Source organism: Argiope bruennichi, chromosome 3, assembly GCF_947563725.1.
Source record: "Argiope bruennichi chromosome 3, qqArgBrue1.1, whole genome shotgun sequence".
Lineage (NCBI taxonomy): Eukaryota > Metazoa > Arthropoda > Arachnida > Araneae > Araneidae > Argiope > Argiope bruennichi.
Window position 1 is genome coordinate 90,854,804 of NC_079153.1, and position 16,829 is coordinate 90,871,632.

The window sequence follows — 16,829 nt, forward strand, 5'->3', positions numbered from 1 at the left end:
AAATAGCGCGAAATTCTTTTTTCGTCTGTTTATTTACATTTCATTGTGGTCTAGTGGAATAATGCATTACTGCATTTGTTTTTATCTGTAAGAAGTTACATTAATTTGAATTTGAAAAAAGATGAAAACATTAAAAGCTATTATTATTTCAGCATTTAACATGCATGGCTACACTTTAAGAAGGTACATGATTTTTTTTTTTCACTCCTTTTGTAAGCAGCAAATATATTATTATTTTTTATTAGATTTGAATTGTATACGCTTTAAAATCTGATATTCTTCTTTTAGTGATGCATTGAAGTTTTTGCAAGAACAGTTAGAATCTTTATCTCCATCTGAACAGCAAGCAGATATAGATAAAATATTAAACCACATTGTAGGGCAGAATCTTGTGAGCCCTTTAATTGAAAAATCAATTGTGGAAACAGCTTTTAAAAGTCTTCACTCTTCTGCAATAGATAATAGCGTATTATTCAATGTTTGTGACGCTTTTTCCTTAATTCGTTTTACTTTTAAGTAAGTAAATAATATTTATTCTTTCATTATGTAAATAATCAACAATAATTTTTTTTATCAGTTTAAATATCCTTATCCCTTTTATCTCTATATTACCATTAAAAAGTAAATATTTGCTTTTTATTTTCAAATATTTATGGTTTGTAGGTTTTAATAACCAATATTATTAAATATAATCCCTTGTATATGCTGATTTATCTTGACAATATTATATAAAAGCTCTTTATATATTATATATAATTTTAAAATTTTTTATTAATATGTAACTTTCAAAAAGTTAAAATAAGCTGTGTCAATTTCAAATTCATTTGATCTACTAATATTTTATATTTAATAATCAACTATTGGTTTCCTTTAATAATGCTGAAAAAGGAGTAATTTGTTTTTTTGTGGTTATTTCTTATTGTTGATTTGTTACACAATTATTATTTAAAAACTGCCTTTAAGAAAATCTAATAAAAAAGTTCTCCAATTTGTCAATTTTCTCCAAGATGAGATTTTTTTTATTACCTATTACTTATTGGAAACTTTTTGTATGAAAAATGTATATTTTTTTAATTCTGGATGTGATGATGTGATATTGGTATTTTTTTTAAAAATCTTTGAAAAAATTTACTTCTGCTAATTTCATTTTATGTATGTATTAAATTATAAAAAAAGTATATATATATATATATATATATATATATATATATATATATATATATATATATATATATATATATATATATATATATATATATATATATCTTCTACAGAATTTAAACAAATGTATTAGTTATGTGATTACTAAAAATGTTTTGTCTTATAGCCTTATATGTGAAGCTTATTATTGAAGTTTTTTTATGGAAATTTATTGTTATAAACAAAGTTTTAATTGGAAATTCTTTTTATGAACTAAATTATGTTCTTAAATTGAAATTTGTAGTGCTGATTTTAAGAAATTTATGTCTTGGGGCTCTCTTCATGACAAACCTGCTACATTGCATGGACATGCAAATTCAAAAGCTGATATGCTTATTGAAAGATATCGAACAGTTCATCAAAGAACAGCTCGTCATAGACTATTTGCTGCTCCAGCAATTTCAAGTGATATGAGCCAGTCCTGTACTTATTCACTTAGAGCTATTGAACATTTACTTGGTTCCTCTTCAAAAGAAGAAAATGTTATTGTTTTAGGAATTTTAACACAATTGAAAGAGGTATATTTTTGTTTCATTCAGTTTATTTAATAAATATTTAAAACATATTTGAATTCAATTTAAATCTGTTTTACTTGGTAACATAGAAATTGCTTCTCTTTTATTCTATACAATTTAGAAGATTACATTATTATAAATCAATTCAAATGAATTATCTTATACTATCAAGGAATTAATTATTATGATATCATAGTCTTACATGTAAATAATATGCTTGGTTTCAAAAGTATTTGAATTTTTTTAATAAATTTTTCATTTAAATCATGATTGAAATTAATCAGAGGTGAACAGCTAAACATGTTTAATTGCTTGGAAATATATTTATATCAGATGAACATTTTCAGGGTCAGTTCTTCTTGGAAGATCCTACAGGGGTTGTGAGAGTAAATCTTAAGCAAGCAGTATCCTTTGATTCATATTTTAAAGTTTTGGCAATTTTTGATAATAATGCATTTACGTTTGTTACTTTGTTTGATTTTATCTATGTATAATTTTAATTTAAAATCTGTTTTAAATTTCATATATATAATACATGCAAAATTTGGAAGGCCATCTTTAGAATAACAACATTTAGACTTATTTCAGGATTTTTATTAATAATTTTATGATTCTGGAAAGTTTTGGAAATTATTATTTAAAATCGAACTATTTAGTAGCAAAATTAGGTAAATTATTAATAGTTGCTTACAAAGATGCCTATAAAATTATTAATAGTTGCCTATAAAATGGTATGGTTTACTGTTAAAATTTTTATTTTGGTAATCTAATCTATGGTAATAAAAATGAACATATACTTGCTTTCTGTCAGTATCAAAATTGGCTCAAATATTGCCCTGAAGAATATGGATATGCAAAAATATTAAATTTTCAAATTTAAAATACTATTTTTTTTCCCCCTTTCTCCTTTGAATGTTTTTTTTTTTTTTCCCCGTTATATTGAAAATGTTGAAGAAAGCTGTTTAATGAAAGATAGGAAATAAATTATTTCTTATATATTAAAGCATATAAATCATCTGGCTTAAGGCATTTATAGTCTTTTTTATATTTTATTTATAAAAATGGATGTATATGTCTATTATTAGCATTAATTTAGTTTTTGTCTTGGAGTGTATTACATTTTTTTTGAAAGACAGTCTTATTCATCTCAAAAGCAACATAATTATGAGTAATTTTTTTTAATATTCTTATATATATTATTTCAAATTTCATTATAAAATGTCCTTTAAAATTTTAGTCAGAATTTGTCCAAAAAAAATGAATGGTAGTACTTATGTTTATTTATATTACTTAGTCTGAAATGTAGATTTGTTTTTAGTGTATATGTATGTGTGTGTGTACTAAATGTATACTTTCATTGAATTAAGATTTTGAGAAACAAAAATGATATGCAGATTTTTAAAAAAATATATTGTTTAAATTAAAAAAAAATTTCAATTAATAAATAAATCTAATTGCTGTAAGTTTTGTATCTATCTAATTACTGTAAGGTTCAAAAACATTTTCAGAATGCTTTCAAAAGTTCTTGAACCAGCATTCTTTAACTTTCAGCTTTATTAAATTCTTAACAGAACTAAGGTATATAAAGGTGGATTATTCACAGAAAATAATATAGTTTTAGCTGAAGGGTTTTACGAAGATAAAATCTTTTATATCACAGCTATTGGATTTCCACCCCCAGAACCTGCAGATATAACACTGTAAGACTATGCTTCCTTTTGCATTTTTTTAAAAAAAACCTGTAAATGCTTATAAATTTAATTATCTTTGTTCTGAAAAAAGTTTAGATTTGTATTTTTATTAGATGGTGTACAAATCCAAATTAATTGAAATTTAAGATATTTATTTGAAATATGTTTAGGCTAGCAATCTTTAAATTAATTCTGAGTTTAGCACTGAAATTTAAGATTTGTTTGGTACATCAGAATATAATCATAATTATTGATGAATATTATGTAATTCTCTTTTGATTCACTTTTTTGTTTTATTTGTATAAAATTTCTGGGATATCATTTATATTTCATTTTGTTTTAGATCACATTTCCCAAATTTATGTGTAACTCCTTATTCTTCAATGAATTCCCACCGTTTATCAGCAAATCTTAAGCATGCTGAAGAGGCTAATACAGATGCAATGTTTGTCTTTTTATCTGATGTATGGTTAGACCAGTTACAGGTAATGATAAAGACTTTTCATATATCATTAGAAATCACTGGATATAAAATAATGCTGTGTTGATTTGTACATAAAAAAATTGTTATTTATTTGAGAAGTGATATTATAAAATATTACATTACACTGCATTTCAGTTATATTGTAATTTTTGCCCCTAAATTGTTTTTTGTTAATATAAATTATTTTAAATCTTATATAATGCTTTTATACCTATGGCATTTATTAGTTTGAAAGAATCAAAATAATTTTACTTATGTATCAGAAAATTCTGATTTTAAATCCTCTCTTCTGTTGAGACGTACATGAATTTCAAGTCCAAAGCTATGTATATTTCATTCCTTATATATCTTAGTTAGTTTTAACTTAGACTAAAAGCAACTTTTTCAATGTAATTGAGAAAAATTAACCAACTAATTTAAATGTAATTGAGAAAGGAGGCGAAAAATCTCAGTATAAACAGGGGCCACTTTATTCTTAAAATAAGTGAAAGAAAAGCATATAAAAAAGTAACCGAACAAAAAGCAGTAGTTGCTTTAGCACTTTTATGGAAGCCAATATGTATAATTATTTTGGCTTTTCATAAAGTTTATAATTAGTTGGTAATGTGTTAAATTATAATTAATTTGGTTATATGCCAAATAATACAAATTGTAATTTACTTAATAATGTATTTTTTTCATCATTTGCATTATATTATTTTTTTTTCAACTTGAGAAAAGTATTACTGAATATTGTTTCCTGACAATAAAAATATTTATATCTTCATTCTGTGTCTCTTCAAGGGACTAGAGGGGAGATCCTATTTATATTAAATATTTATTCTTTCTTACATCTTATCAATCCCTCATTTTCAAAAATTGTATTGCTGACAACTTTGATTGCAACACCGAGAGGGTTTTGTGAAAAGAACTTGAATTTCCAAAAGATAGAGGATAAGGAATTCAAACAGAATTATAACCTCAAAATTCTTGTATTCTATATAATTCAATCATCCTTTTTTTCACTCAGATACTCAGGCCATGCTTTTTACTTTTATTTATTTTATTTAAGGGAAAAAAGTTCCCATTTATAACAAGGTTTTTCCTTTCTCAGCTACATTTAGATTAGGGTAATTAACTTGAAAAAGTTGAGTATGTATTATTCAGTCAGCCTTGTTCATCCCAATAAACAAACAGGAATAATTCAAAATAACATGATTAAACCATCATTTGATTCCATATGACTTTATATTTAACATTAATACTTTGTAGTTCATATAAGTTAAAATTTGACAGAACTATAGTTAGATGAGTGCAGAAGTTGCAAAATAACAAAGCTTAGAAAATTGGTGAAATTCTAAAATGCCATTTTGAAACTGTATTCCAAAGCCAAATTTTACATTGCAATTGTGAATAGAAAATTGCAATATTAACAAAGTCTAAAATTTATAATTACTACAATTGCTATTCTTCAACTTAATCATTACAGAGGTTTGATATATATGATTTATATATTTTAATGTATAACAAATTCTCAACTTGATTTAAGAACCAGAAGTTTCTTAGAATAGAAAATATTTGTTCTTATTTTATTTATAGGTAATGCAGAAATTGCATATTTTATTTGCTGGATATTCTCTCATGCCACCTACCTGTTTTGTTTTTATTGGGAACTTTTTATCACTTCCCATTATTGGTTCACAAAGTAAAACTTTTGAAGGTAAGTCTATATTCCTAGCATCTAAATCTCAAACATGAACAAATTCTTAAACATGAGTAAATATATTTATCATTTTTTTTAGATTGTTTTTCTCAACTTGGTACCATGATCAGTGAATTTCCCACATTAATGGAAAATTCACAGTTTATCTTTGTTCCAGGCCCTAATGATCCTGGCCTTCCCCATATTTTACCTAGGTGTGCAATTTTCATTTCCTCTATTCATACTATAATTTGTTCAAGATATAAATTTTTTGTAATAATCTTTTATAACATTTACTTATATTTTATGCTCAGTTTCTAAATGAATGAAGATAAAATGAATATATATAAAATATCTCCTGATATAATATGCACATACTTTTGAATTCTCAGTTACTGAAAAAGTTGATAGAGAATTTGATTTTCTTTTGTACAATTAAAATTTGGAGGATTGGAATTTACAGTATTGAGTGTATTAGTGTAGTGTTATATGCTTTACATTGCAATTTTAGCAAAATTGTAATGAAATGTAAAATTCATTTTCACAATTTCATTATGGAACTGGGAATAATTTTTGAATAATCTATTTAGTACATAAGAACTATCTGTTTTGAATTTTTCACAAATATTTCTTAGAATTTAGACTTGGAACATTCTTATGGAATTTGACATATGAATGATATTTTGTTGCACGAATTTATTGAAAGATATTAAAATAGTGCATGGAGTGTTGAAATGTTCTTACATATTATTAAGAATGCCTTGCTTCTAGATTTAAAGATTTTGCCGGTCAATACTATAGCAAAAATAATTTTTTCAAGTTCTCTTCATCCCTATGTGCTTATCTGGTTAAAATTATTGCTAATTATTTTTGCTTCAGTCAATATGCCATATATTTTTCTGGTTGGTTTCTCTAATTATTGATGAAATAGATAGATTAATCCCTTATTTTCTTTGGTTTTTAATTTTTTTTCCAGATTATAGCATTTTTTCACTATTAAACTTGTTTTATATTTATCTCTTCATACTTTGTCTAATTAATAGCAGATGTTGTAAAAAGCACTGGTAAATGTTATTAATTTAAAATTTGTATTTTATAATTTAAATATAATTTCCGATTTTGTCTGAATGGTTCTGACATTGTCTTTGCTGTTTCTTACTTGAATTATTAAAATTTTATTTGATAGTATTCTATTATAATCTGTTTCGGTGATACCTTTTTTTGAATTAGAAAAGAAGCACATAAGTATTTTTGGATTAAATTTATTAATTTTAAAAAAGCATGCCATAGGTAAAATAGTTAATAATATATGTGATGTTTTCCATTTCTAGACCTAGTATCCCACCAAGCTTTCTTGGGGACTTCAAGAAAAAGGTTCCTAAAGCTATTTTTACATCAAATCCCTGTCACATTCAATACTGTACTCAGGATATAGTAGTTTTCCGGGAAGATGTCATCTCAAAAATGTGTCGCAATAGTATTTATACTCCTTGGGAGCATGAAGAGAAAGTTGATATACCTAATCTGGTGAGATATCTCATATTGATGTATATACATATGCTGATTTGTATAGCCTAGCTGTGATGAGTTGATGGATGTAAGAAATTAGTGTTATCTGATATAATTATTTTGATAAGTTAGGAAATGAATGTTAATCAAAGATTCCATCTCTGTCTGTGTTTTTCTCCTTCATAACATGCAGTGGAAAATATGTTGATAATGAGAAGAAGGAAAAAGTTTCCCAACACAAACATATTTATTAAACTTTATCATTTCTTGGCTTCTCTTTGTTCCATATTTTTAGTGAATGCAGTCATCTATCTGATGTTGAAAAATCAACTCTCAACACATCATAGCTATCTTGTATCTTTTAAAGCATATTAGTGATATTTTAATTTAGCAGTAGTTTTAGTAACAATGTATATTTAATTTCATATTCATATAAAAATGTGTTGATTAATATTGTATATTCAAGCAGGTTGAGAAATTTACATACATTTGTTTTCTATATTAGTATTGCTTCCAATTATCACAAATTTATCTATTGCTGATGAATGTTTTAAATAATCTTTTATTCTCTTATTTTTTATTTTTTTTATTTTGAATATTATGTTCACAAAGAATATGAGGAGATGAAAAATAATTTACAAAATTTATATCTATAAACATAATTAATTAATATATTTGGTGAAGAGGAAATTTTCTAATAAACTGAAAGGCTTTTATTTTTGAAAGAGAAAATGCAAATCATTATTTATATTTTTATCTGAAAATGAGAAAACTTTCTTATATATTTATATCTAACAATTAACCAGAACAGTTTTTCAGTATAAATGACCTAAAAAAGGACTACAAATGTTTCAAATTACTTAATTTTTTTAGAAATAGCCAAAATAGTTCAGCCATTATTCTATTTGAAATGTGTTGCATTATTAAGCAATCAGGTGAATTTTCATTCTTATGATTAATATGAAAACTTAGATGTGGTATATCCCACAGTCTTTCCTTTTCTTTCTTTATAATATTTTATAACTAACGCAAAAAAAATTTCAGAAATGTAGCAATTTTTTACCACTGATTTTATGATTACAAATGAAATATTTATATATGATAAGAGAGATTTTTGTTCTATATTAATACAATAACTAGAATGCAAATGCAACTTTAGTGTGAGAATATGCTTATTGCAAAGATTCTTTATATTTGCTACAAATATTATTGACATAATTCTTTAATACAGTCAATACAATAGTTCATATTTTTAGTAGTGCCTTTGAATCTATGCCAAACTCTCTTTTTGGACATGGCCCAATTTTTTAACACTTCTGTCTTGACCTGTATTATACACAAAAGGATGCCTCTTTGGAGTGTGATGGCACAAGAAATATTCTGTGATTAGACACTTGCTTTTTGGAGTTTTGCTCTTAACTTACAAATTCTTTTACCAACACCGTTATTGAAACTGCCAAATTGCATACCCATCTTCTCATCACTATGATACTGATTGATTCCAAGTCACTAACGTAGAGTCATATTCTAATGTATACGAAAATCACTTCATTTATTACAGTCTAAAAAAATTTTTGAGTTTCCCATTGTATATAATTGATTATGACATGTATTAACTTAAGAAAGTGTTTTCTTTGTTTTTTTCTATTATCTGATTGTTGTATTAATTCTGAAATATCCTGTGCATAAATCTGAGAGGGGCTTATAATCTAAATAATTATAAGTATACCAATTTTTCTGCGGTGAAGGTTCTATCTTTCTACAATTAATTATTCTTTTTTCATTCTTCTCTTAGATTGTTTTCATTTAAAATATGGCAAATTTTGGCAATTTTTGAAATCATTTTTAAGAATTGTGGGTTAGAAGATTATTTAAAAAGCAAAACACTTTTGAATGATGTCTAATCTCATGATAAAGAAGTTGATGTACTTACAAGCATGGTTTTCATTAAATGTATACACATTAGTAATTACATACAGTATATAATTTCACTATTATGCTGTTAATATTACAATAAGTCTGATGATATAATATTAAAATTACATACATGTAGTCATTGCTCTTACCTTTAAAAATATAGATCATGATGTTAAGTTAATATTACATTTTGGTGCACATAAAATACCGTTGAAACAAACTTAGATAATGCTTTTTTAATTGTTAAGAAATTAAAAGAATTTTAATTAATTTCTTAAGGATATGTATATCTTAAAACTATATTAGTTGATGCATTGAACTATGTGTTATCTCTGAAAAGTCTTATGCTTTTACCTCCGGTTTTCATTAAAAAAAAAATGTATACCTAAAACTTTCAAAAGTAATTAATATTCAAAAATTATTTTTTATATATGTCTTGATTTGGAACAAGGACATGCAACTGGAGAAAGTACTTATTTGTTCAGTTTAAGTTTTGTGAAAACCTTCCAATTCATTTGATTTCAAAATATATGGAATTTAATTATTTTAACTAAATTTGTAGGCTTTTCTGGAATACCAAATAAATAAATGTAGAGCAGAGGTGACAGTTGTTTTTTTATAGACAAATCCTTGTTTATTATTAGGAAAATAATTTAAAAACACTATTACAATCATAATAAATATTTACTAACTCATCATATATTTGATTTTTCATGAATATGACGAGAAAACTTTACTTTTTCAAATTGTTTCAACTATTAATTGGAAAAAAGAGGCGAAAAGAATTTATAAATGTCTTTTTTAGAGAGTAACTTATGGAATGTGATATGCAAAAATTATCTTTGGAAGCTATTTTCTCTTAATGACAGATTTGAACTTTTCCTAATGTGATTTTCAATGAATGATATAATTTTTGTTTTATTTATTTGTTCTTTTTTTTTTAGTTTGTAAAGACAGTTATTGCCAATGGACATCTTTTACCTCTGCCATTGAATGTTGCACCTGTATACTGGGAATATGATCATGCTCTATCTTTGTATCCCCTTCCAGATGTGGTTGTCTGTGCAGATAAATATGATCCTTATACAGTAACAAGTTCTAACAGTATATTTTTCAATCCTGTATGTATTTCTAATTTTGAGAATAAAGAATTTTTTATTTATTTTAATAGGGAATTATGCTAAGCTTTTAATTAAATTTTTACCTAGGCAGAATGTAATTAAATATTTTTTTAATAATATTTGCAATTTCTATTCATATTTAATCCTCAAAAATTTCCATTTAAAAAATTATTTTAAGAAAAAAGTTGTGACAAGGTTATTAAAAAGATAAATTTCCAGCAGTGCTAACTGATTGTAAGCCATGCACTCTGAAATGCTTGTGTGTTTTGCCCCAGAAATTCAGCATGACTTTCATATGAGACAGTTAACACTTAAATGTAATTTAGAATGATTAATTTAATAGAATTTCTTATTTGTAATCTTCTATTCATTCCCCCAACTGGCATAATTATAAATTTGTGAAAAAGTATAAGTGTGTGATAAATTCTTTGTTAAATGTATAATGTGTTTTGGCTATGTATTATGATCAAGCAATGGCAACTTTCTGAAAGTTCACAAAATTGCGTCATTTAGGAATTAATGGAAAGTCATATTTTATTACTGATGGTAGTATGAGGTAATCATTACAAAGAACCATTGAAATTTAAATCAATAATGATTTATGACTTTACTCAAATTTGTTATGAAACATCTATTGTTTCAGAAACTGTATGCCTGACGGATGCTAAAAAGAATCTGATATGCAGGGAGCAATATTGCCTATCCCAGGAAATAGACTCTGTGATATAAGAATGGGGGGGGGGGTGACACTGATTTGTAATTATATGTCAGGCAGATATCAAAAAATCTGACACTCACAAAATAATGCCTATCCCAGGCAGTATAATTTTTATGGTACTAAAAAAATTGGAGGGGGGGGGGTGCTTATAAAGTGTGGTGTATTTCATTTCTTGTGTAAATTATATTGAAAGGTAAAAGAATGATTGCTATGTATCAGTTGTGATAAATATTTCCCTGAAAATTTATTTTCTTTCTGTTTGTAACTCTAAAAAAAACTTTTTTTCTCACTCAGTCTTATATGTAAGAAAAATTTTTCATGTTTGATTTAACAAAAAGAATTCTGCATTAAATTTAATTTCAATAATATAGTAAATTTGTATGTTTAAATGCTGTAAAAGTGGAGTATGATTTGTGAAACTTTATTGAATTTCTGTATGTATCCTTACATTATTTTGTCTTATTTTTAAAATAATAATGCCTCATTTGAAAATAATTATTCATTATCAGTCTTTGTTATGAATACTGAAAAGTATGTTTTGACGATAATTAATAATAAATATTCAAATATCAGAAAGAAAGAAAAAAAGTCATTAATGGTAATAAAATTGAATTCAAACCACAATTATGCACTTTTAAATACTTTTTCTTAGTCTTATTTTTTAAAAAGTTATTATGATAATATTATTGCCTTTTAAAAGATAATTTGAATATGAAAAATATAGTATGATTGTAGTAGTTTAGCTTTGCTTACAAAGTAGTAAATTCCATGGCAAGCAGTAAAGCAAAGTTATAAAGCCATTTCTATATTTATTAAACAAAGAAATTGTTACTTTTATAGCTGGGAAGATACATGCAGACATTTATTGTAAATTATGATTTCATTATAAATAAATGGAAGAGTTACACGAAACAATATTTATTTTAATTATATATGTTGATTTTACTTATTTTGCTTGAATTATTTTTTCTTCAATTACAAATTATTCAAAATGTTTACGGTTTAAATTATGTTTCATAAATATTATCATCAAAGAAAATTGCTATTTGTTTCATTTCATTACAATCTTTCTTTTTCCAGGGTTCTCTGCCTCGTTCAAATTTTTCATTTAAAGTCTATTTTCCATCTGCAAAGCAAGTTGAAGACAGTGAAATTACTGATGAGCAATAGTGTTATTATTCTACTTTGTATATTTTCCATAATGTATAATAAATTATTTTGAATATTTTCTTTTAAAAAATTTTCTTTTATGTGTCAGTTTAGTCATAAAACATTTTTTTTGGGGGGGGGGGGATGGATAAGAGGTTAAGAAAATCTGAACTTCAAATCTCTCAAATAAACACTTTTCGAAAAGTAATAATAAATAAGTTTTCAAAAAAAAAAAATGCATGCACAAGGGAAAAAGGAGGTAATGATTAATTTGATTAATTGTAGTATTGATTAATTTGAAGTGAATTTCTAAATCATTGGAATGAATTCCCATTTTTCAAAAATATCTTTCTATAGAAAATTTATTTTGAAAATGAAAAAGCTAGAATTAATGGAAGTAATGTTAGTCTGTTGTAAAACTGACAGGTAGTATCTTCACGAACTTGTCACAAAAGTAATTTGACAGATAGTAAGGAAAGCCCTTTACAAAAGCATGGGGCATCTAAAATTTAATATAAAATATGCCTTTATGTATAACTCAAAATCGTTAATTAGTTAAAAATCGTTAACTTACTTGAAAATTCGAAATAAATTATACCGAATCTGATCTTTGTCATATTTTTTTTTTTTTTACTTATGAAATTATAGTTCTAAAATTTCAAAACGATGGTTGTAATTCTCCAGAATGGTAATGCAGAAAAACCTGGAGATCACATGATCTAACTCAAATAACCATTTCTGTATAATTCACCTTATTTTTAGAATTTTCATGTCCATAATTTAGGTAAATATATGCTGCTGTTTTCTTTGGCAAAAAGTACTTCGCTTAAAGAACAATTATTTGCGGATGTAGTTTTAAATCAATATTTTATGTTACGAAATGGCTATTGCAGTTCTTAACTTAAATATTTGAAAATTTTGGGTTTTCATTAATTAATTCGAAATTTTAGCTTTTAAAAAGCAGAATGATTTTTTAATAACTTTTTCTACTTGTTGCTCATAATCTTTTTGCCATTTTATAATATATTATTTTATATCTTATTTTTTTTTCACGGACCTTTACAAACAAAATCATTTGAATGATACTAAATGCATTGTGCATAAACTAAATTAACACAAGAGGAATTAACAATATAATAAATTTTTCTTTTCTAAATTTTATTTTTTGTCTGAATGGAATAACGAAAACTGTTTTTTTTTAAGTACCTTAATTGGCTTATTAATTTATTCATAAAATAAGTTCATAAGCAATGCAAATATATATGTATATATATATATATACTTGAAACTTTTTTTGTTTAATCAGTAGACAAATGATCGCTCACCGCAACCAAAGAACAAGCGAAGATAGCATGCTAAAGCTTTCGGAGTTCATGTGATTTTGAGAACTGGATTTTACCAGAATGCAGCTGAGCAAGTATTTCTTTTAGGCGCGTGATTTTCAAGTGGCATTGCATTTTAATATTACACTTAAAGTTATGAAATTAGACCTTAAAAAATATGAGAAAATCAGAGTCTAATGCTGCTCAAAAGATATTTTTAAGTTTGAATTTAAATGGCTAAAAATGTATTAATTTTAAAAATATAGATAAATAGAATTTATTGTATACGTTTTCAATCTCAATACATTCTGTTATTTTAATTCGAAAATTTTCTTTCTCTCAGGCACACATTGATTTGCTACATGGTTTAAGAAAATAAAAAGGAAATATAGTTTCCAAATGATTTAGAAATGAAAGGCACTGATATTTTCTGTTATCATTGTATTTAACTTTTCAGATTTTTATTGAATAATAATTAAAAACGCATGATAAATTTATAAGAATCAGTTGTACTGCTTGTCAGGTTTTAAAATGTTTTGATTTTTTCGTAATTTGTATATTATTAAATTTAAAAAAAAATAAACATTGCAGTAGTAATATATGTATATAAACTTAAGAACTAAAATTCCTATTATTTTTTACTTGATGTTTAAATTTATTTGCAAGTAGGAATTGTTTAGAAATGAAAAGACATTTTATGTCTGTCGCATTTTAAGAAGATGATTGAGATTTTTGCAACACCAACTTGATAAACTGCATTCATCATCATAATAAGACTTTGTACCTTCATTTCATATTTTTCTTTTACAAACTTTTCCTTAAAAATAACATCGACTCGCACAAATGCTCTTCATACTTTAACACACTTGAAGAGATTAAAATATACACAAAACGATATTTTTATATTATTTAGTATTAATCTCTATGGAGATCTTAGTCTTTTTCTAACACGATTGTTTTGCTATTTTGTTGCTAGTTATTCATTCAATCAAGCTTCTGGGTCTCGACCTCAAATATCATTAGCTCCAGAAATGGAAGTTTTGATTTTTTGTAATTACAGATTTAATTTCCAACAAAAAGAAATGTTAATAAAAGTTGTTGAACAGAAGATAGAAATTGAAATAAATTCATTCTCAGAAAAAAAATTTTAGAATTATTTTTTTTTGTTGATATTTTTAAGTAGAAATAGACATTTTTGAATTGCTTATAAAAATTCCTCAATAAAAATAATAGAAGATGGAGGAAAACCTTATTATTTCATTGAAATTCAACAAATTGCAAAAATTAAGAGTGATGAAATTAAAACTGCCGTTTGAAAGTTGATATGGATTATTATTTGGGACTTTTATTTCATGATTAATTTTCCTTTTATAATATCAATAACTAATTAACTATTAGTGATACAAAAATAACTGTGAACTGATTAATTTTAATTTAAGTAATAGTAAGATATTAATATGAACATAAAGATAAATGGGAAACAGTTTTGATTTAATATTCTATAAAGGGAAGAAGCTCTGTTTTTAAAAATTAGCTTTTAAAAATAGATAGCTTAATTAGCTTTTTATAGATTGTACAAAATTAAACTGAATAGTAATCGTGTAAAAAGATTTTTTGGTGTTTATTTTCTATTATTAAACTATGATATGTTAATCTTGTTCTCTTTTTAAAATAAACAGCATAAGTATTGGAAGGGAAAAAAAAATTTCGAAAGTGGAAACAAAAATATATATACAAGGAATATTTAAAAATAAAATAGAAAAGAATTCTTGTTTATTTTCTTTTTGAGAATAATCCAAAAGTATACTTTCAGAAAAATATATTTTCTTAATATTTGACAACTGCAAACTCGTTTGCATGTCACAGTCTTCTGAGGTATTAGAAAAGCGAGTACTTAAATCCCACAAGATATGAAAATTGCGAAATTCTCAGGTAGAACGAGATATTAGAATCTTCGAAACAAGCAGATGTTTTTATATTTTTTTTCTCTGCACAAGAAATTGCCATATGCATAGTGGGAAAAAAAATCGTTTGCAATCCAGTAAAAATAGAAAATATATGTCACGATGCATTCCCAGAAGCAGAAATGGCAACTCTGCGTAAAATCTGATGTCATAATTGAATCCCATCTTTTCTCAAATAAAGAAGTAGTGATTTGGAGCTGTGTGCAAACACTTTATTCCCTCGTCGATTCGCAAACAATTCGAACAGCAAGTCTTCGCAATTCGAACGGGATTTTCGTTCTTCGAAGGTAAAACTTTTTCCTTACCTCCTTAGTTTGACTTCTAGTGTTATTTTTTTTTTTCTTTCTTTCTGGTTTTATTTCTTCTCGTGCACTTTGGTCTGAAAAACACTCCATAATGAGCACCTATGGGATGAATGTGGAAATATTTCTGCAAGAGAGCAACTTTCGCACCCTTTTGCAAATAAAGCCCAAGTACAAACATCCCAAAGAAGTTTAGGCCCGAGGCTAATTCAACACGAATTTTGAATGAGGGCCGAGGAAATATTCGGACTTGGAATATAGTCTCATTTTGTGTTTGGTTTTCTGTCGGGAAGGCTTCGATTTTGCTTGACAATAGTAAAACACCTCTCACCTTCTGCGAAATTTCAGATGTAAAAAATTTATGTTGATTTCAATGTGATTCAAGAATTTTTTTTTAGTAAAATATTTCATTATTTTGTTTAGTTTCAAGTAAAAGGATTTTAATTAATGAAATTGAATTCAATTTATTGCTTGATCTATAACTGCATTGAGGAGTAGAAATTAATAAGATTAGTGAATTTATTGAAAAAAATATTTAAAGCCTTTATGGAATTCTAAGGAATAAAAATTAAATTTACGTAGAAAGGAATCATATGTATGCCATAGCCACAAGACAAATATAATTGCGCATGTCATTCAGCGTCTAACTTTCTGTTATTTTATTCTGTACTTTGGTATCATGTCATTTTTTCTTTCTTGTATATAAAGTATAGAGAAAGTATTGAAATTATCAAAAAATTCAAACTTGTGATTTAACGAATTTCCGTGCTTCAAATCTCCTTGAGTTCGAAAAACACATTTTTGGTGTTAAGTCTGTCTATAAAAACTATAACTTAAAAATACTTTGAGCTATGCGGATGAAATTTGACAAATGGATATTAGACCAATTCAGTAATTTCTATCAAATTCTAAAAGAAATCTGTTCAGAGGAAATAAATCTGTCTAGCTGTTCGAGTATAAATGAACTCGAGAAATACAAAACGTAAAAATCTAGATTTGGGATAATGAATACCATTTTATCGAGAAAGAAACATTAATTTTCAAAACAATCACTTTGAAAAGGTAAAACTGCATTATTCAGACAAGAGATTCATCATCAGTGGTAATTTTCTATAAATATGTGGTGTTGCGTTTTAAATAATTTTGTTGGTTATTCCTATTTTGTATAATCATAATAATTACCGATATATTGGAGTTAGTTTTGTTTGGCATTGTGTATGATCTAAGAGATGAATTGCTTCAGTACACTCTTTGTT

At 25.6% G+C, this 16,829-nt stretch overlaps 1 protein-coding gene across 1 annotated transcript; it reads left to right on the forward strand.

The window, feature by feature from the left end:
* The first annotated feature begins 15 nt into the window (after positions 1-15).
* On the forward strand, positions 16-12,039 carry LOC129963514 (DNA polymerase epsilon subunit 2-like). The gene is made up of 11 exons (XM_056077941.1): positions 16-183; positions 289-516; positions 1,445-1,718; positions 2,063-2,119; positions 3,294-3,415; positions 3,750-3,891; positions 5,469-5,589; positions 5,672-5,786; positions 6,903-7,098; positions 9,942-10,118; positions 11,917-12,039. Exons 1-11 carry the CDS (start codon positions 122-124, stop codon positions 12,004-12,006), a joined length of 1,584 nt encoding a protein of 527 aa, XP_055933916.1. The 5' UTR covers positions 16-121; the 3' UTR covers positions 12,007-12,039.
* Positions 12,040-16,829: the final 4,790 nt, after the last annotated feature.

What these genes read in the sequence shown, in the direction of transcription:
- LOC129963514 (XM_056077941.1), top strand. Translation starts at nt 122, where the DNA reads ATGAAAACATTAAAAGCTATTATTATTTCAGCATTTAACATGCATGGC. An exon ending in GAGTAAATCTTAAGCAAGCA is followed by an intron (nt 2,120 to 3,293) that starts GTATCCTTTGAT and finishes AACAGAACTAAG; the next exon opens with GTATATAAAGGTGGATTATT. An exon ending in CTTCCCCATATTTTACCTAG is followed by an intron (nt 5,787 to 6,902) that starts GTGTGCAATTTT and finishes TTCCATTTCTAG; the next exon opens with ACCTAGTATCCCACCAAGCT.